The sequence below is a fragment of the Epinephelus lanceolatus genome, chromosome 8 (genome assembly GCF_041903045.1).
Source record: "Epinephelus lanceolatus isolate andai-2023 chromosome 8, ASM4190304v1, whole genome shotgun sequence".
NCBI lineage: Eukaryota > Metazoa > Chordata > Actinopteri > Perciformes > Serranidae > Epinephelus > Epinephelus lanceolatus.
Genome location: NC_135741.1, coordinates 20955481 through 20977610, shown reverse-complemented (window position 1 = coordinate 20977610; position 22130 = coordinate 20955481). Strand labels below are relative to the sequence as shown.

Here is a 22130-nt window from a genome sequence, read left to right as displayed (position 1 = left end):
CCGAAGAGCAGGCCATTATTCATTCTTGACCCGTGTGCACACACACATGCACTATCCCTTATACATGGCGCCGCACACACAGTAACTGTGCATCCCTATAAAAACTACACACATATATGGCTCTATGTGACACACCTGCATAGCAAACACAATATGGACAAACACAAATTCCTTATAGAAATATCAAACACGGATCTATTCAGCAGGATGTGGAAGTGTTAATCCTGATAAATGTTTTGCTGAATTTGAAAGCACCTGTGTGTTTTTTTTTTTTTTTTGTAAAGATCCCAAAGGTCCCTTTCAAACCAAATATGCAGAATATACTGAGGGGGCAGCAGCACAAGCATCAGGGGCTTGGAGGTCCCATTACATCCTTAATGTGATCTATTTCCTGTTGCAACACAACACTGAGGGATCGATCTTTAGTGTAAAGCAACGGGCTGTGAGTCGTGGAGAGAACTGATTTGCTTTGATACGGAAAGGCAGAATAATTGAAAGTTTTGTAAAGGATTCATTGGTTGTTTCGGTTTATTATTTAAATAGCTGTTATACCTATTAGTACAGTCAACACTGAAGGTTTTGTGCTTTCTAGGAAACAATCTTTGGTGCAAAGTAACAAAGCACAATTACCCCAACGTGTTCCCAGGCCAGATGAGATATGTGATCCCTCCAGCGGGTTCTGGGTCTGCCCCAGGGCCTCCTACCAGTGGGGCGTGCCAGGAACACCTCTAACAGGAGGCGCCCAGGAGGCATCCTGATCAGATGTCCGAACCACTTTAACTGATCCCTTCCAACGCGAAGGAGCAGCGGCTCTACTCCGAGCTCCGTCTGGATGTCCGAGCTCCTTACCCTATCTCTAAGGTTGAACCCAGCCACTCCACGGAGGAAACTCATTTCCACCGCTTGTATCTCCACAATCTCATTCTTTCGGTCACTACCCAGAGCTCATGACCATAGGTGAGGGTTATGACGCAGATGGACCAGTAAATCGTAGCCACAAAATCGCAGCAAAAAAAGGCAAATGTAATGAACCAGAGTTAATCTGGGGTTGGCTTTCACTTTCATCTGCGATCCTGTTTTCAAACAGTAAGAATAATCCCTACATAGTAAACCTTTAAGCATTCATTCATTCATTTTCCGTAGCCGCTTATCTTGTTAGAGGTTGCGGGGGGTAGTTGCCAGACTATCACAGGGCTGACACATGGAGACAGACAACCATTCACGCTCACATTCACACCTATGGCCCATTCAGTCACCAGTTAACCTGCATGTCTTTGGATTGTGGGAGGAAACCGGAGTACCCTGAGAGAACACACACTGACACAGGGAGAACATGCAGACTCCGCACAGAAGGGCTCCCCCACCCATGGGTTCGAGTCAGGAACCCTCTTGCTGTGAGGCGACAATGCTAACCACTGCACCACCATTACGTGTAATTTTGACATTTAAATGCAGAATATTTTATTTATAATGGGGTATTTATAGCATATGGTATCTGATTACTTCTTCCGCCCCTGAAAATAACATGTCCGGGACATTCAAGTGTACACTTCGTGGGATATTTAAAAATAATTCAATGTATTTTTTTCCTCCAAATCACCAAAATTTTGTCCATACACATGCATATTTCCCTGTTTCCTATGGAGCTGTGGACCATCCCGCGATAAAAACTAACCTAAAAGGAAGTCTTTATAGAACATAAATGTGTTGAATGGAAACTGCATCCAAAATGTCAGCAAGATAAAGTATCAAATGCCATCTTTCCTCATGATATTCTCAAGGTTTCACACATTAAAAAAAAACAGTTCTTCAACTGTGTTTGACACGTGTGAGATTAAAGCTCACCTCTCCCTTCATGTCAATAATCAGGTTGTCTTTAAGGTCGTAGCTGACAAAACAGGCTCATGCAGAAAAGCTCTCACACCCTACATGTCAATAATGGTGCATTTAACTATGAGACTACTTAAACAAAAACACAATTATACCTGAAACAACTAAAACAAAATGGTATAATTGGCTTAGGTAAGTAAATATATTGGATCATTGGCTTATTGTGCACTTAACACAACTTAAAAACATTTTTAATCTGGCTGCGTGTTGTTTACGTGAGGTGTATTAAAATAAATATTTGGGAGAACTGTAAGTGTGCCACGTTCACTTCAATTTCTCCGCACGGGACGCACTCATGGTCCCATACTTTAAATTAGATCCAAGTAAAGAGTAGTGGCCATTTACAGTGCATTGATGGACATATATTGATGTAGAGTGCTGCATCCTTGAACTTATAAAGTCAAGGACAAAAGCTCGCCACTCAGCCCTCCACCCATCCCTGTCTCCCTGTCTCTTTGTATTCACAAGTGATGTCTCTCTTGCTCTGCAGCCACGTCCACACAGCCTTTCCCTTTCACATTTTCTTGCCCGCTTGCTCGAAATATCTTCATTGTCACATTTCCTTGGCTACATTTAGCTTCCAGTTAAAATATACTGTTGTTTACACCTTTTTTTTTACCATAAATACCTAAGCCTGCCTCCAGTTGTGGGACAATAAAAATCAAAGTGCATATAACATCCCTGAGGAACAGACACACACACACACACAGAAACGCACTCACATGGCTGCAGGGAGGGAGAATTTAGACTGCAGTAATTACCTCTAAACCTTTTATCTGCATCTGAGGAATGTTATTATTCAATTACTGGGACCGGAGTGCCTACTGTCAGCTACCGGCTCCGTATGTGCTGGTCCGCAACGCCTCACCAACCCCCTTCCTTTCTCTTATAGCTCTGAAAATCCCCAGCATTCTTTAGCAACATGTTCCCTTCGCCTCAAGCATGGGCTAATGTAACAGCAAGCCCTAATACACACAAAAAGCCTGCAAGACCAGCTACATAAGAGGAGCCCACTCCATTGTTCTTATTAAATCCAATCTGGGAGTGAGCGAAGAGGGTTAGCGTGAGCAAATGGCCGAGAGAGCAGGGAGTAAGGGAGAGGGCTACAGCGATTAATGCAGTGTTAATGCATTACATTAAATCCCAGGCACAGACAAGGTCTCTCATGGTGTGCAATACACAGAGGGCGATAAGGGTGGTCTGAAAAGCTTTCCATCTTTTATCTTTGCCCCATTCTGCTTTTATCAGGAGGTTAAATATAGTATTTTGATGTATGTAGAGAGAAAGCGACGGAGGGGAGAGACGAACGAGAGGAGACATCTGTGACAGTATCAGAAATAGCAGCCTGCGACGGGGTTTGAGAAGAGTAGGCAGCTTTCAGCGGAGTCCTTTTTCTCGGGAAAACAGACGGGAGGGCCGACTAATCCTCAGCAGTGTAACTACACATCTTCCACAGAGAGAAAGAGGCGAGGTAGCGCCAAAAAGCAAAAGTGCAGTGCTTGTCTCTCCTCACTGTAAGTACAGTGTGGTGGGACTGGGTGTTGGCCCCAGTTAGCAACAGATGAATCACAAACCTGTAAAAGCTCTCTCCGACTCTGGCAACGGGCCAAACACCTCCAACATACACATACATATAACCCAGCAGCCAGGCCCACTTACACGGATGAAAATAGATTTAATTGAACAGTCCTATGGATGGATAGAGCAAGTCAGAGAGAGACACAGAAAGGGAGAGAGTGAGAATGAGAGAAAGGGTGGGCAAGCTCTTTAGTGCAGCAGGAAAGAGAGATTGCATCATCATGTCGCTCTATTAGAGGGTGCGACGTGCTCTGACTGCTGAGTGGCACACAGTGACTCAGCGAGACCATCCAGTGGGAGACACACACACGCACACAACGTACCTCTTAACATTTCTAACTACACCTTATCGCAATTTTAATAATAGAACAGCATCTATTCTAGGTTCTGAGTCAAGCTACGTCCATTTTAGGGCTTTTCTGAGCTCAGCGACAGCTGTGGATTTCACAGACCAACAGCCTGTGGTCTTAGGACTGCTACATTCAAGACTGTCCTCGCCCTGAAAACACACAGGCTGTTCTCATGCACTGTTCGTACGTTTTCCTATGAAAAGCTGAACCAATGCACCAAAACTCGTGCATATCGTACATTATCATAAACCAGTTAACGTGAGTGTAACCCACGGATTTTAGAAGGCTGTAATCATGTAACCAGTGCGCTGATGGGAGTAAAGAAGGAAGCGGTCCCCAAAAGGAAGCAGGCTGGGGTGATAGGAAGGTCACAAAACAGGGTACTTTCCTCCAGGACTTTAACCAGGAGAGCGGTGTTTGGAACCGTGTGAACTTTGAGTCATTTTAAGGTAGGTCGTCGTCGCGTTTCTTTTCCTGAGCGTAACATCAGTAACTTTGTTTGCCTTAACCTAACCTCTATGTCGACGCAGAGCCTACGCCGTACTGTAGATACAGAAGTATAAATCCCGCATCTGTTTGGTAAATACGAAGCCACAGCCAGGAGATGGTTCACTTAATTTAGCTCAATGGCTCAAAGCAGAGGGAGTGAGCGCATTTCGTATGATGTCAAACTCCTCTAACATCCCACGTTAATTCCGAAGATTTGTTGCATCCTACTGCAAGTATCTACCATCGACATTTTTTCAGCTCAACTAAAATATGTCAGTAGCACAGATTGAAAAATTTCAAGTGCTGAAGCTGCATTGTCTGTTTTGATTCTTAATGTAATTATTATTTAATCGGATAGACTATCTTATTTTGGGCAAAGTTCTTTTACAGCTTTTTGTGTTTAGACAGCCTTTAACATTTGAGCACTTTGACAACATACTCATAATTGTCAAAGTAAGATATTGAATATTATTTTGGCTCTGGCACCAAACCTCAGGCATCATATTACCAACTGTACCCAGCCCTTTGCTGCTGTCCCTATTTCTTCACAGGGATCATCTTAGTCTCATCCATCTATTCTTATTATATTCCCAGCTAGCAGGATCACAATGAACTGTAAGCTCCTGATACAAGACTGGTTCTCTTGTCAGCCAGAGTTCAATAGATGCAAGGAGTCTCGTCGTGGTCTATCTGCAGTTCACTCAGCCGAGGACTCAGGGGATACACAGCACAAAGCTAATGTGACTCCTGGAGGAGCCATCGTGGAACTAACGCTCTCCTACCACTCTGCCCGTCGCTCCCTCCTTTCATTTATACTTTTCTCCGCCTCTATCGCTTGGTCTCCTGTAATCAATCTCTCGCCATTTTCTAAGCTCCATTTCATCCTAAGCCCATCTCCAACATCCTAGTGTTCAGCCTCCACCGTTTCTCTCCATCCTTGACTTTGCCTTCCTCACTCCATCCCACTGCTCCTGATATAAGCCGTTCTGCCACAGTGGGAAATGAGATTACTGGGATCCATATAGCGACGGACCACACGTTCCATTACATAATGCAGACAGTCAGAAGGAAAAAGTGATTGTGTGAGCATGTGGGTGTGTGCGTGCACTTTGTGTGTGCATGTACGTGGGTTTTCAGTGAAAAAACGTATTTACTGACACAAGTTGGCTATCCTCCCAACATTTACTACGAATCTGGAGGGCTAAAACTCTAATGACCTTAATCCAACACACACATGCACACACGCACACATACACATACACACACACACTCCCCTTTATGGAGAGCTAAGTTGACATTTACATGACATCAATGTTTGTATTTTCCAACCACAGGTGGCAGTGTTGCTCAAACTTGACATTGCTCTGGTGAAACACATGAAATTATAAAAACGCACAGCTGAAAATCAAATCATTAATGCATGATGGGAAAAAAGATACATAAGAGCTCTCTTTACTGAACTACTGATACACAGAAGAGGTCCATTCCTATGCAGGAAATAGTGTAGTGGGTTGTCTATGTGAGTATGTGTAATCACAGAGGTGTGTGTTTGTTTTAGTGGCTTAGGAAGCACTTGTTTCTTTTACTTAAGTGAAATTAGCAATAGCTCAAATTAAAGAATACTCCTCTACAAGTCTTCCATTCAAAGTTTTTCTTAAAGGGGCAGTTCACTCCAAAATCAAATATACATATTTTACCTCTTACCCATGGTGCTGTTTATCCGTCTCAGCTGTTTTGTTGTGAGTTGCAAAGTTTCGGAGATGTCGGCCGTAGAGATGTCTGCCTTCTCTCCAATATAATGGAACTAGATGGCACTCTGCTTTTGGGGCTCAAAGCGCCCAAAAAATACATTTGAAAAACTTGCCAGAAATGTCTCTTTCCAGAAATCATGACCCAGTTACTGAAGATAATCCACAGACTTTGTTGTGAGCTGCTTCATGTGGGAACTATTTTCTTTCTACTGTATAACCATGCAGTAGGAAGTGTGCTTCACTCATGGATGAGAGGCGTCCTTCTTGGTTGAGCTGTAATGTTAGCTAGCTCAGTGGTGCTAGGTAAGCTAGCAGTAGTTGCACGCTTTCTATTGCACGCTGATACAGTTCACGAAACTGCTCACAACAAGGCCTGCGTTTTTCATTGAGTAACCGGGTCATGATGTCTGTAAAGAGACATTACTGTTGAGTTTTTTTGGCACTTTGAGCAGCACAAGCAAAGCGCCATCTAGTTCCATTATATTGGAGAGAAGGCAGACATCTCTTCGGCCAATATCTCCAACACTCTGCGTCACACACCAAAACAATCTAGACTGATAAATCTCACTACAGGTAAGAGGACAAATATGTATTTTGATCTTGGGGTCCCTTTAAACAGAAGTGCAGACGCACTAGCAAAATTGACTTCAAAAGTTCTTAGAGAGCAGAATGGCTGCTACCAGTGTTATATTATTTGGATATTCTTACACATACATTGCAGTGTATGCAGTGGATACATTAATCTGTGACAATGCATCAGATTTTATATACAGAAAATATGATTTGTCTGTAAAACCTTGATATTCAAAGTAACTAGTAGCTATTAGCAATCTTAAACAAAATGGAGAAGATGCATTAAGTAGCATAAACTAGAAGGAGAGTGCCATCACTTCAAAACTGTACACGGGACAGGCTTTAATTGAATATACAGAAATTTGGAGTCAAACCAGTTGTACATACAGCTATGTTTTTCATTGTGCTGCATGCATGCATCACTGTGTAAATATGTGTGTGTGAGTGTGTGTGTACCCAGAGATCCAGTCCTGTGCAGGCTCAGGTAGGCTCTGTCTCTTTCCAGCCCCCCACCCGGCTCTCTGCGCAGGGCGGTGCGGCCCAGATGACCGGCATATTGACGCAGGAAGGAGGGAGCGCTGTGTGAGGCGGGAGGGTGCACGGCGCACACCACCATGGGCTCTGAGACATGCGATGCATGCAGACGGCCAGGGAGAGGGAGAAAAACGAAAGGGAGACAAGAAGAGAGTGCGAGAGAAAGCGAGAAAGTGAGGATAAAGCTCAGAGGGGCAGCGGGTTGACACAAAACCCCGAAAAAGCAGGACAGGGAAAAAAAGGGAAAGGAAGAGAAAGGGAAGGATGGAGGGTCGAGGGAAAGCAGAAGAGAGGCAAGAGAAAAGGCAAAATAGAGACAGGCAGATGACAGAAATAGTAGGAAGGAACGGGAGGAGAGGGGAAAGAGGAAAAAGACATCACAAGGTCACCAGACACAGAGAGGTCGCAGAATGTGTAGGAACAGTACAATATAGATAAAATAGTGGGAACTTATACAGCTGTTGGACTCATGTTAGAAGAGGAAACTGTTGTAGCCAACAGTAACAGAAATAGCCATGGAAAGTGTATGAGGCATGAGGCATGCATAGTGGAAAATATGTTGAGTCACTGACTGATAAAAACAGATTCTGAAGAACAGCGAGTTAGAAAAAAAAGAGAGACATGCACATGAATAACTAGAGGATGCACTGTAGCCGCAGAGGTAAGGGAGTAACCAAATGACTGCTGGAGGGACTGGAATAGATATTTAGCCGACTGTTAGTAGAAAATCAAAGTCTGTGGCTCAAATTTAAGACTATGGATAAGCTAATGCTCCTTGATTCTTTCAAAGCGAAGTACCTTAAAGGTGCAGTGTATAAGATTTCGGGGGATTTAGTGGCATCTAGTGGTGAGGAGTGCAACTTGCAACCGGCTGAAACTTTCAGCTAGATTTCCGTCAGCGTTCATCGTTCAGGAGGTTTTCACCAGGTGTCGAATTATCCGCAGAGGTTTTATTGAGACCTGAAAGAGGCGTATGCCATTTCCCACGGAAAAGTTGTGATGTATAAAAACAGACTTGATGGAAGCACTTTTGACGCATGCTTACGGACATTTTGGAGACAGGAAATTGGCGACGCAGATACTGAGGTGGAAGCCTGATAGTAGAAATTGTTGAATATTTTTTGGTGTACGCCATTTTTGGCTTTTGGCTGTACGTACATTTTTAGTATGGATTCTACCTATTGTTTTATAAATGGTGATTTAAGGCATGAATGAAGCAGTGTCATGTTGCAAATTATTGTTTCTCAGACGCTGCTCATCACAGGTTGGGCTTCTAAACATGGTGGCTGACGCAAAAATACGAATGGGCTTATCTAGATATGAATGTCTAATCCTAAGGTAACAAAATTGTTATTTTCATGTGATTACACTGAATAAAATATACTTGTTATATTGCATTCCATTTTTGCCAATATATCCCCCTAAATCCTACACACAACCTTAACCTAACCCCTCCGAAATGTGAGGAACACCCTGTCAGCACGCATGCATCATCACCTTCCTTTCACATATATTAGTATTAATGAATCCTTTGTGCAGAATGTGGGTGTAAGCCCACATGTCACATCTCCTATCTTTCAAATAATCCCCAATTTCCACTACATTGCACTGTAAATTCCACTGTGATCCCTGAGCATTAGGCTTTAATGTTCCTCACATGACTCTCTCGCTGTAACACAGCTCCTCCATGAGCACACTGCAAGAACAGATCTGAGGTCAGCACCATCTAATCAGCACTATGAAAAATGTGGTGAGTATTTTTCTTGCCGCCCTTTTGCACAGTCTGACTAAGATATATAGAGGCGTGGGGGGGTCGGGAGGGTGATGCAGCGAGAGAAAAGGGCAAGACGGGATGGTGAGTGTAAGATGTAGTGCAGTGGTTAAAGTTTAATGTCCCTCTCCTCATCCTCTACATCACTTCCTCCATCCAACTCCCTCTTCCTCACTCGTTGCGCTCTCTGGAAATGAACTGACTTAGCTTGCGCCATTAAAAGACTAAAGAGAGGGGTGTAAAAATAGGAGGAGGAGGACAGGGATTAATCAGGTGGAGGTATGGAGGGATGGATAACAACAACTAGTAACAAAGAACAAACATGATTGCTCCTTGTATCCAAACTGCAAATCTACACTGAGCACTGAGACTTTTTTTTTTGTTTCATCACTTGCCATCCATCTTTTTTCTTTCCCTTTCTCTGAGACAAAAGCAGCTGCTGAAACCGAGGCAATCGCTCTATGGTGTGACCTGGTTTCCATCTGGAGCCAGAATAGGACACAAGCACACACAAAGACCAATCACACACACAGTCTTTGTGTCAGGTGAGGTCTCTGATTTTTTTCCAAAGAGGGGTCCTGCAATCCTGGAGGATGCCCAGCAGATGGCACCCAGAGGTTCTCAGAATGACATTGCTTTTTGCACTTTCAGTCTTGGAGCTCAGACATTCCCTTCTCTTGTGAATTTACGTACATTTCCAGTACGCTACTCCTCTCAGCCTTGATGATGAACAAGTGAGGTAAAGCCAACAGTGACGGGATGGCAACGAAGCAGATGATGAGGTGAAGACGATGAAGGTGGGTTAAAAGCTCAGGTGAAACTTTGTATGTCTTCATGAGAATACTGCATATTCATAAACATCACCACACAGTAACAAACACATTATTTCAGTGTAAACGGACGCCACAAATGACTGGAGGACAGTGTTGTACCTGCCGCCATCATTTTGCATAACCCTCCCACATCTCTTGTGATGATCAGCTATGACCTCTATTTTGACTCTCTCCACCTACACCATCATTTGTAAACCACTACATCAGTTAATGCTTCTTCGTGTACTGGAAAAGCTCCATATGAAGCCCTGAGGTCTTGAACTGTTGGAGCGCATGAGAAACTGTGCTTTAATAACGTGGCTCGCCTGCTCCTGTGTGGTGAGACGCTCGCCGTAACAGATGTTGGAGTCAAACTAATCACTGTGTGACTCCCAAGAGGGTCATGGAGGTGACACAATTACTCTCCATCATACTGACAACAGACGCCTCCTTGCTACCTTTTTGAGAGCTTTTTCTTCTGCTATGAACTGAGATGCTGTATTGACATTCAGGATATAGATATAATTTAAAGGTCCAGTGTGCAGGATTTAGGGGAATATATTGGCAGAAATGGATAAATTCTAATGAGAGTGTTTTCTTAAAGGGGTAGTGCACCCAAAAATGAAAATTCAGCCATTATCTACTCACCCATATGCCGAGGGAGGCTCAGGTGAAGTTTTAGAGTCCTCACATCCCTTGCGGAGATCCGAGGACAGAGTGGGTAGCAGCACAACTCCACCTAATGCAGGCTGACGGCGCCCCACATTAAAAGGTCCAAAAAAACACATAATTGAAACCATAAAATATCTCCATACTGCTCGTCCGTAGTGATCCAAGTGTCCTGAAGCCCCGACATAAAAAGTTGTTTGGAAAAACATCATTTGAACTCTGTTTTTAGCCTCATTGTAGCCTGTAGCTCTAACTGCCTCTCTGTGCACCGCGCTCAATGAGACATGGGCACCGCGTTCATGTGTGTTCACATGCTTTCGTTGGTCTTGTGCGCACAAGTGCACACAGGTGCGTGTGGTGCACAGAGAGGCAGGTAGAGTTCAAATGACGTTTTTCCAAACAACTTTTTATGTCGGGGTTTCAGGACACTTGGATCACTACGGACGAGCAGTATGGAGATATTTTATAGTTTCAATTCTGTGTTTTTGGACGTTTGAATCTGAGGCGTCTTAAGCCTCCATTAGGTGGAGTTGTGTTGCTACTCCCTCTCCCCTTGGATCTCCGCAAGGGATGTGAGGACTCTAAAACTTCACCTGAGCCTCCCTCGGCATATGGGTGAGTAGATAATGGCTGAATTTTCATTTTTGGGTGCACTATCCCTTTAAGTGTATAATCAGCTGAAAATAAGAATTGTTGTGTTTTAGTTACCTTAGAATGAGGCATTTATATCTACATAGGGAGCGGGTCCTCGTTTACAGAGGTTGCCATGATGCATCGCCACGTCTCTACCATAGCCTGGAATGGATAAACCAATCACTGGCTCGAGATAAGACCAAGTGCTTTTTTGCATTTTCACATTTTCCCATCAGTCACCAAGATTGGAATTTAACTTTTTTGTCCACCTGACACTGATAACCGGTGTTTTTTTGGCTGGTGAGTGAAGCTAATCAAGCAGCCACTTGCATATTTTACCCTCAGCCTCCGTAGTTAGAAGCCCCTCCACGGATTTTACAGATTTTAATCACCTGGTCTATTTGTTTTAGAGAGGAAGAGACCTCTGCAGATAAAAACACTGTTGCAATCCTCACTCACGATGCCAATAAATCCCCCTAAATTTTACACACTGTACCTTTTTTGAAGTTTTGTGTCAGCTGCAGTGTTTGAAATAAGCCCCCTCATGCACACTGTATGCCTGTGTGATGGCATCTGCTGAGGTGCTTGTGTGTTACCTGTGTGTGAGTGCACTTGTTCACGTGTCTCACCGTTGTCCCTGGCTGCGGATGGCTCATCCAAGGCCATCTGCTCAGCCAGCTCCGACAGGGAGTCGTCGACGGGCCTAGCGCTGCGTAGAGACATGGACAGCCTCCGCTTGATTATCTTCATCCTGTCCATCTTCTCGACCGCACCACCGGGGCCCACAGGCCTGAGAGAGGAGGGACAACCACCAGCATCGTCATTATCATCATCATCATCATCATCAGCACACCACCACCTGCATCCCCATCATCATAATCATTGTTCTCATTACAACCATCAACAGCTAGATCCGAGCTGCCCCGTTAATCTTCATTGTACAGTCAAACTACTGCAGTGCAGCCTCGGCGCATTTTCTACAGTTCTTTGGGCTCCCGATGATTGTGTTTGCTCACGCAGCGTGTGTTCTCATTGTTATGTATCCCAAGTGCAAACATTGCAGAATAAAAGACACAGAATGGGAGAGCAGACCCACAGAGACAGGGAAAAAGAGAGCAACAAACAAAATTTTTTTTACAAAAAAACATGTAGATGGCTGACTATGCAGTTCTCCAGAGGTCTCAGATGAGAGCAGCTCTCCCTGGTGAGGTGTGATTGACATACATTTGACTGGCTCCTCCATCAGCCATCCATAATGAAGTCGGGGTATTCAAACAATACACATCTACAGTATACCAATGCGAAAATAGAACAGGAAAGTATCGTATGACACAAGAACTCTATATACGATTCTATAGTCGTCCAACCTCAGCTGGTGTCCATGTGACGACAACCAAACAAGTCTGATGGAAAGCTGTTTGCAAATACTGTGTACGCTGTGTGTGGTTACAGCAGAGAGAAGCATCCCGTCCTAAGAATAAATAGGGGGAAAGAGCATATTGTTTCTCCAGCAAAGTGCTCTTCACATTCACTGGTGACCTGCCCACGTGCATTGTGTATCTGCATGTGTATACCTCTTAACGTCAGTGAGCTTTCAAAGTTCTATATTGTTTAGAGTGCCCCTCAGCAAACATTCAGAACCCGGTTTATGTGTGTCTATGTACAGTACATGTGTCTTTGCACGAGTGTGTTTGTGTGTGATGATGTCACTTTGTGCACTGTGTCTTCTACACTCTGCTTCACTGGCCCGGAGGTAGAGGCAGCTATGGCAGAGTATTTCTGTCTCCTTTCCACTTCCTGCTACTTCTATCTAACCCATAAGGGCTCCAGAGCTGACATGCGCAAGTGCACACACACACACACACACACACACACACACACACACACACACACACATGCACCAGGCACCCACTGCCTTTCCCTTTGTGTCCAACCTTGGAGGCTTCAACAAAAGCCATTCATCCTTTCAGGCTCTCAGTCTTTCAGGCCTATTAGAGACAGCCAGTGCTCTGAGGGAATTCAAAACCCAGCGATCCTCACTCAGGACGACTGGCTTTTTTGTCACCAGAAGATGCGCTTAAGCGAGTATCCATTGCTAACAACATCGCCTCTGCCAATTTACATGAGCTCAGTTGGATGCGGTTCGCACCTCAGCCGGAGGTGTTTTCTCCAAGACGAAGAAAAAAGTTTAAAAAAAAAAAAGGCAACAAAGGAACGAAAGGAGAGCACATTCATTTCATATCATCCGTCACCCCATGGATTATCAGTATGGAACGAATCTCCCTCCCCCCCTCATTTGCATGTTCCCCCAGACTTCACTAGAGAAGAAGCCCGCTCGGACTAGGAAACCAGGTTCTCCTCGTGCAACCTTTCAGCCATCATCCACACATTTTCGGGAATAAATGATTCGCATTAAGGGGGAAACAGCCGATAATATAATGCACTGCTTATTATCCAGATAAATACATTCCAGTGTTATCATTAACACACACTTATGCTCGCATTTGGGCATGCCCGCACACACATGCAGACACACAATAATGACTAATTTCACAGTCTTCATCTTATCTCTGTTGAATTAGCCCAAACAGAAATGCAGTGGGAATCTCATTACCCAGCCACTCACAGAGGGAAACATTTCAGGCTACCACTGTATATTATATATGTTGTTGAGATTTCCAATTTTATTTATAATATGATGAACTAAAGTGTAGTCTGCCTTGTAAACAACTAAGCAAACACTACTAACGTACTACTTAGTTTGTGAACTTTTCTATACTGCTTTTAAAGAATATTTTATTAAATGCTAGATACCATCTTTTTAGTATCATCATGCATTGATTAACTTAAAAATTGATTGTTTAAATCTGCTGAAATCTGAATTTTGCACTTCAGGATAATGTAAGGCATTTCTCAGAGTATATCTGTGCTGGTCAACAAAAAAGTTCCAGGAAGAATGGAGTGTTATGAATGTGCGTTGGATGTTGAGTCTCGTCTGGTGCAGATGGACGTGGCAGTGTGAAGAGCTTGGCAGAGGCACAACTGTGAGTGGGACGAGACATGTGGCTCCAGGCTGCAGCATGCGCAGGCCACACTCACCAGACACCCGGCAAACCACGGACAGCTCTGATACATCACTCCCACTAAACGGTGGGGGACGAACTCCAGATGACGGAGGCCGCTCTCGCTCCCTCAAAGATGCTACGAGCACTTCTGCTGTTTTCGGTTTGTTTGAAAGCAACACAGTACGCTGTTGATGCGTTTGCGAGCAGTAAAGCCAAGCTGTGCAATAAAACAAACACAAAAGTGTGGAGGTTAATAGAGGTGAGCGATACAAAGGAGTGGAGGAATTAAACCATCTCCAGCTTTGTAGTAAGTTATTTGTGTGTGTGGTTTCATGGATGTGGTAGCATGGAGGTGAGGTGAACTGACACACCCCTGAGGAGGACAGAGGAGGAACACAGTCTGATTTATTCAAGACACACACCATTTGGGTTGCTAGGTTACAGGCCCAGACTGGAACCGCAGTTTCTGTCTCTGAGGTGAAGAGAAAAAGAAAGGAGACGGAGAAGAGAAGTGAAGAGCAGAGAATTCGCAATTCGCATCCCTCTATCCACCGACCTCGACGCACAAACACACGCGCATGCTCGTGTCAGCTATAAAAACGTCCAGTCCTCCGGTGCTTGGGATGCCACACAGTGCTGCAGCATGTGATCCTTGCCAGCCCTGCTCTGGATTTCCTCTGCCAAATATGCCTCTTAAGAAGGCAAGAGAATGAATGGACTGGAGGACCTGAGTCTGCAGTGTACACAGATACTGGCCAGCTGCAAGTTCAACACATTCATGTACAAACATACACAGATTGAAATGACTTCTATCAGAACAGAGGGTTAAACTTCCACAGCTTGACCAAGAGTGAAGCCAGATATTGTATTGCCTCCTGTACCTCTCCTTCGTTCCTTTTCATTACAAACTAACAAGCATTCTTCTGCAATTCAGTGGCACATGAATCATACGCATGCATGCACTCACATACAATGTGGCAGAGTGGAATGGGCACTCAGTGGCACTCGGAGCACTGCTTTGCGTGGTGGCCTGAGGATGCATGAGTAATGCACGAATCTGCCCAACTACAGAATCCTACACACATCCACACAAACACACACGTAATCCAATAGATCACCCAAAAAGTTGTCCATTCTCCTTGTGAGCTCAGTGTCTCCTCCTCAGCATCTCTTCTGTCACTTAATCTAAATCTCCCAAGTTGAGGAGAGGGAATTACTGGATAATGCGGCTGAAAAATTAAATATAAAATCATCAAATTGCCGACCATATCATCCTGACATGACTCTATGGAAAGATGGTAAATGATAACATTGAGCCAAAACTTCATTATTAAGTATAGGTATACGTTATTACCTAACTTCAATTAAACACCCAGTCTCTTTTACTAGCATGGTGTGGCTCCACATTTTGACAAATAAAGGCCTGTCTCAATTAGAGGCCTGGTCTGATTGCCAAGCAGTTCATTTTTTTTTATAGAAGTTCTTTGGATGTATAAAACCAGGTTGTTGGCGACCTCAAATCATGTGTCCATTCCTTGATTACTCTGTGAGTTACTCATATTCTTTTAGTCTGTAAGGGTCCTCAGATCAAAAGAATCAAAAGGGTTTCTCATGAAAATGGATCCAAGTTGTGAGTAGTCGTGTTGTGTCGGTATGCCGGGTGACGTAACTCACGCTGTCTCCGATGTGCCATCTGTCGTGGCTAGATCAAATGAATGATTCATAAGTAACATATTATCTGAAGCCTAATTTTTATACAAGTAATATTCATACTGGTTTAAATAAACAAATCAATCATATTCCCATCTTTGCTAAGCAGCAGTTTTGTGTGAAAGGAATTAAAGGCCTGTCCCAAATATAGGTGTGCTGATGTCAGTGATTTAAGAAAATAATAGCCCAGGCTACTATTCGAAGTTTTCCAGTATTACTACTTAAGGACATTCCTGTGAAAGAAAATTGTAATCTCAGGGAGGCCATGTCCTGATTAAACAAGTCATTATTGACCACAGAACAGTGCACAACTGGGTGACATTCAAACCAGAACATGGATACTGGTGCAGTAATTGGTTTCAGGGCATTACACTGTGAGAGAGTAAGACCATGCAGAAATAAAATAGAAATAAAATAAAATGAATAAAAATAATAATGATACATAAATTAAATTAAATTAAAAAATCTGTGTGGTGTTTTGAAAGGTACCAAAACTAGTTCCACTGTCGTTATGGTAATAAGACAATTATAACATACAGTACATACAGAGATAAGAAAGGGCAACTACTGGTCTGGGATTATGGGTGCTATTTTCCAGTCGGGGTGCATCCACGGATGTGCATCGCCAAGGCAAAGGCACTGACGGATGCGCATGATTTCCAATCCGGACATCCCACACTGAGATGAACATGAATAATTCAGCGCTAAATGATTACCCCAACACGCTGCTAAGACATTAAGACTTTATATACATGTTTTTGCCGCAAACAATAACTGCTCAAGCTGTGTTGGTGATGGTACACGTCTCGCAATCGGCGAACATCCACGAGGTTATCGACAACACTGCGTGACCGCAGGACTGGACTGAGGGTCCTGACAATATCCCATGTAAGTGGACATGACTGCGGCCAGAGCGCACATACATACACCGAGTGGACAGCAAGCAGCCGAACGATAAATATCACGGGACTGGATCAAACCAAAGAAAAAAACACGCAGTTGGTGTCGGGCCTGCCTGGCAGAGATTCCTCTACCTTCCAGGCCTTTTGCGTTTTCGGTCAGTTCCTCTCTCCCCGTGTTTTCCTGACGCAAGTATCCGGGAGGAGGAGAGTCAGGCAGGGCGAGGAAAAGTTACACAGCCACCCGACCGGCTCAGAAACTCCACGGGAAACGGACTGGAAATCATTGCAGAGAGTATCCCAGCGTGATCACCGTGGATTTACACTTTACGCACCGACTCTTTGGACTTAAAGTGCCATTATCGCTATTTAACACTTTTATCTGCTATGGTGTCACTTTCATTCCCCTACAGCGATATTTGAAGAGAACCAAAGTGTCCATATCAGCTCCACAAACGCGCGCATTTACGCAGTATAATCCAGCGAAAACCACCAAATACCTTTTGTTTTAATCGCGAAAAAAGAAACTCCACCTGCAATGTCAGGTGATAGGACAGTCGTGCTTATGGTTGCCTGCTGTCCCAGCATTGTCGTTACAGGATCAAAACGTGGTGTGAGCACAAGCTGGACATAAACAAACACAAAACCCCCCGCTGCCACTGACCTGCTAGTGTTCCTGCTGCAGGAGACTATTGTTCCACTTGTGTATGGTAATCCAGGCGGCACGCTGGGATGGATCCACTGCGACAAGTTCCTCCAACTAGTTTGCCGTAAAACACACCGGATTTGCCTCTTAACTCGCCGGGTAACTCTTATCCCTGGGTTGCACGGTGTGTCGCAGTGTCCCGTGGCCTCAGTACGCGCATTGTTGACCCGTAATTACGCATTATTTGTCTTTACTTTCGCTTAAAAACAGCACCGTCCCGTGTGGTGATGATCAGCCATATCGCTGCTGCTGCTGCTGCTGCTGTGTGGATCCCAAGTGGAAGCGGTGGCGTGATCCCGGAAAACACCGCAAGGGGTGTGTGAGTGCATGTGTGTGTGTGTGTGACAGAGACTTTCAATGTGTGTATACAGACTCTCCTCTTCACTCTGTGTGTAAAAGGGGGGTCCGACGGATTCATTTGGGGGGCAGTGTCACCGGGGAAATTAGCCTTCATTACACAAGCACCATTCCCATCTAAATGTGCACCTCAGAGAAATTCCTTGTGAATAATGCATGGAGTGAAAAATTATGGAAATGCAAGTGTATGATCTCCAACATGAGTGGAAGTCTGAGGATTCATTTGCCCCCTTTGAAATAAATCGTGCGCTCCCACAGCTGCGAGGATTTAATTCATAGTGATGCACACATCAGACAAAATAACTGAATTTCATTTAACTGCAGCCTAGACACACTTAGTGACAAGCATATTCTCCATTTGATATAAAATGGCCACTACCTGGATGACCACTGTGGAGACCCAATGCCAACATCTTCACACAACCTCCTTTAAATGTTTTGTTTTATTTTTATTAATGAAACAAACATGAATAAAACATGAACACTTTTTTTTTTTTTTTACACCTCCGGGAAACACCTGCATCTATAACAATGACGTCAGGAATCACAGATGACACAGCAAACGCAGGAGATGAGGAGAAGTCTGCCTGCTGCTCTGGTCTCTATCGCCACCGTGTGGTGTATTTCAAACAACAACAGCATGTTTTCATTCACAGGCCACATTGATTCACTGGAGGGACAGTTTCAGATAGTCCCTGTTAAGGCAAACCCTACAGTCAGGAAGGCGAATAAGTGTTCTTTGGGAAAAGATTTATTGATTGCATTAATGGACCTTAAATAATCTATGGCTTAGCTACCTGCTATGTACACATACGCATCTTTACAGCCATGCTTTTGCTCATTTGCCCCACTTACAACACAGCCTCACTCTTTCTTTTTCTTTCTTTGTTTTTACTCTTACTTTACTTGCACTTCTTACTTTCTTTAGTCAGGTGTGTTAATCATTAAAAAAGGTTCTTCCTGGTAACTTCGGGCTAACTGTTTAACAACAGGTTATAGGCTATATATGTTCTTAAAGAATTCCTGAACCTCAACAGATGTAGATGACGTGTTGATTTCTATACGGTTATGATGGGTTTTGAGAGCTGACTGTGACATTTTTGGACTAAAAGCTTTTTATGTTTTGAATTTTGATCGATGGATTCAATGGGCACTACGCTGATTTTACATGTGAGGCACGCTGCCTATTTCCTGTGGCCCTTAAAAGGAGCTTTTCAATGTCAAAAACCCTACTCTGCTGATGTCATCAAGGTTATCTCAGTGTAGGCTCAAGATTTAACATCTTAATCTATAAGCTTGAAGGCTTGTGTTACAAACTGGGGGTGCAGATTTAGGAGGCAGGGGTGGCCTAATTTGTCTCTTGGTGTTCCCATAACTCTATAGCGTAACTTTAAAGTGCAATACTGATCCCAACCCCACAATTATGCCACGGCAGTGTAACATACAGGGTCATTAAGTTGAGGTACTTAAGTTTTTCCATAATATGCTGCTTTAAACTTGCGTTCCACAACATTTCAGAGGCAAATATTACACTTTTTACTGCATTTTTTGACAGCTACTAGCTACAGTAGCTACCAGATAATACCTCTACTACTAAAGTCCCTATTACCTTAATGCACTATCTTTAAGAGAACGCCCGCTTACTATTAATGGAGTCTCTATATCTGATAGAAAGTGCATTAACGCCTTTAGCAGAAGTCATCTTGAGCAAGATAGCAAGATAGTTATACTTAAATAGAAAACAATGGACGATATCTTGCTGTTACCTCATGATTATATATTTCCAAATAGAATCAAGGAGTTTCTATTTAAGCTTGTACACAGGTTAAAACTAAGATCTGTGGTTTATTCCCAAATGTGAAGGTTGTTTTCATGCCATTTATTTTTGATTTGATTTACAGAGGATCCTTTTAAAACATTCTGAATAAAAGATGTCACGCCAACAAAGATTTATAAATTACTTATTTTTAACAATACCAATTTCTCATCTGATGAAAAGAACAAAGCATAAAATGATTTGGCCTAATAGACCACTCTCCTATTATATTTTTGGAGATACCAACTTTAAAACAGTCTTGATTGCTATTGAAAATCTAAAATTAAAAAATTATAAACTGGAAAAAACAATTATTAAACAATTATTTAGACACTTCAGTATTATTCCATCTGTTTCATAGACCCTGAGGATTTTTGTTTTTGTTATGTTTCTTTCTTTTCCCTACATTTTATTTCTGTGCAACTTATTTTTACATTATTTTCATGTTATTAGATATATTTTCTACGACTTTGAGACTGAAAATCTGTAATGTACATTGTCCATGTATTGAATGTATTCAATAAAGTTGTTTTTTTTTTCTTTGTTAGCCCAAAAGTTGAAAAAAGTTGCAAAAGGCCTTGGTCTCTCACTTGTCATGCACTCTGGTTAGTTAGTGCCAATGGTTTATCTGTGGCCAAAATTTAAAGAAGGACATAGAATAAAGTGATTTTGATGAAATATCATGATCTTAAGTTCAGATTTGTTTCTTTTTTTTTTGTCTGACTGAAGCATTCATTGCATCAGAAATGTGAAAATCCAATGATAAGTTCTCTGGCTATGATGAAGTGTGTAATTTAGGCAATTTGTCTTGCTGTTTTTTTTTAAATCAGCAATAAAATAAATTCAAAGTACAGCCATTTAGAGTTGTATGCCCCTTCCCCAAGACAAAATAAAAAACATTAATCCCTCCCGAGTGCTTAAAAAATTATTTGACATGCTTCCCCCTTTTCACCACCCTCGCCCCTCATAAGCAAGGAACAGTCCCTAAAGGATGTGAGTAGCCATTTTTTTTGCTTTTCTTTATGATGAATGTTTATGTCAAGATGTCAGCAAAATTAATAAACCCCTGTAAAAGTAAACAATTTCTATAAAGGTAAACATGTGTGAAGTGAATGATGTGTCATCAAAAAATTACATGCAAAACATGTTTTTTTTTTTAAATTTAGGTTATTTTATTGATCTAATTGTTTAACATTCGGGAGAACCGGAGCGCCCGGAGAAAACCCGAGAACCGCCATTGCTGTCTGCCACCAAACAATGAGGAGAATTCTGATGATTCAGGTGTTGTTCCTCCTCCAGGCCTATGCATGGAAATTCATTTGCATCTCCTTAAGAAATGCCATGAAAAAGACAATGGCGAGAAAGTGAGATATCTTTTCTACTGGGATCATGTTAACTACAGCCTGAATCATTTGTTGTCTGGGGGAAAATACAGATGCAAGGACTCTGGAGGAGGAAAACAAAATTCTGTCTTGGGTCTTGTTGAAAAGACCTGAACCTGCTGCTTGAGCCCGGCTGAAAATGAGCACAGTTTGATTTAGAACCATGGCCACAATTCTTGATTGTGCCATGGACCAAATATATGCTACAACTTGTGGTGAGAGCCAGTTCTGTAAAGCCTGTGTAATTCGTTGTCTTATGGAAACAACAGCTGCACAGGCTCTAAACAAAAAATGTTCAACTCTGGGATGGATCATTCTGAAAAGAGCTGACACTCTTGCATGAGCCCAGGTGAAAACAGGCACATTTTCATTGATGATCATGAGCCCAAAATCCACAATTCTTCCTTGTGTCATGGACAAGAAAGGTGCAATTCGTGCTCGAGTCATGGTCAGGAATTGTGCAATTCTTAGACCTTCCACGGTCCGAAAAGGTACGACACTTACTGGTAGGACCATGTTGAATATAACTCGACACGTTCTTTGTGCTCTAGAAAAAACAGCTGCAAGGGCTCTGGAGGAACACGACGCAAATATGGCTTGGGTCATGCTGAAAAGAGTGGACAGTCTTGCATGAGCCTCGATGAAAGCAAACACAGTTTCTTCTATAATTAGGAACCCCAAATCCATAATTCTCGCTCGTGTCATGGCTAAAAAATGTGCTACACCTACTGGTGGGGCCCCGTTAAATATAGCACAAATCGTTTGTTGTCTCATGGAAAAAAAAGCTTCACAGGCTCTGGAGAGAACGTTGGCAATTCTGGCTCGGGTCAATCTGAGAAGAGCTGAAACAAGTGCATGAGTCAAGGTATAAACAACAGCAGTTTCATCTCTGATCATGACCCCAAAGGCCACAATCCTTGCTCGTGTCATGGATAAATTACGTGCCACACTTTGTGCCCAGGAAAAAAAAACTGCATGGGCTCTGGAGTACAGAGACACAACTCTTGCTTGGGTCACCCAGAGAAGAGTTGATACTGTTTCTCGAGCCTGGGTGAAAACATGCAAAGTTTCATCGATAATCCTGAGACTAAAATCCACAATTCTTGCTTCTACCATGGACAAAAAAGGTGGAACCCTGTTGTAAA

The 22130-nt window shown here is 43.0% G+C and overlaps 1 protein-coding gene across 5 annotated transcripts in view; it reads right to left on the bottom strand.

Moving 5' to 3' along the window:
• LOC117257902 (cyclin-dependent kinase 17-like) overlaps positions 1–17706 on the bottom strand; it is a 53797-nt gene extending 36091 nt beyond the window's left edge. For 2 of the 5 annotated variants that reach the window (XM_033628305.2, XM_033628307.2), the window contains exons 1-3: positions 17389–17522; positions 11647–11840; positions 7088–7252 (exon numbers count right to left, since the gene is read on the bottom strand). In XM_033628305.2, coding sequence (XP_033484196.1) covers positions 7088–7252; positions 11647–11809 — 328 coding nt within the window. In that variant the 5' untranslated portion in view covers positions 11810–11840; positions 17389–17522. Of the gene's footprint in view, positions 1–7087; positions 7253–11646; positions 11841–17388 lie in introns of all 5 variants that reach the window. The other 3 variants (XM_033628306.2, XM_033628310.2, XM_033628313.2) reach the window with 3 other exon arrangements.
• Positions 17707–22130: the final 4424 nt, after the last annotated feature.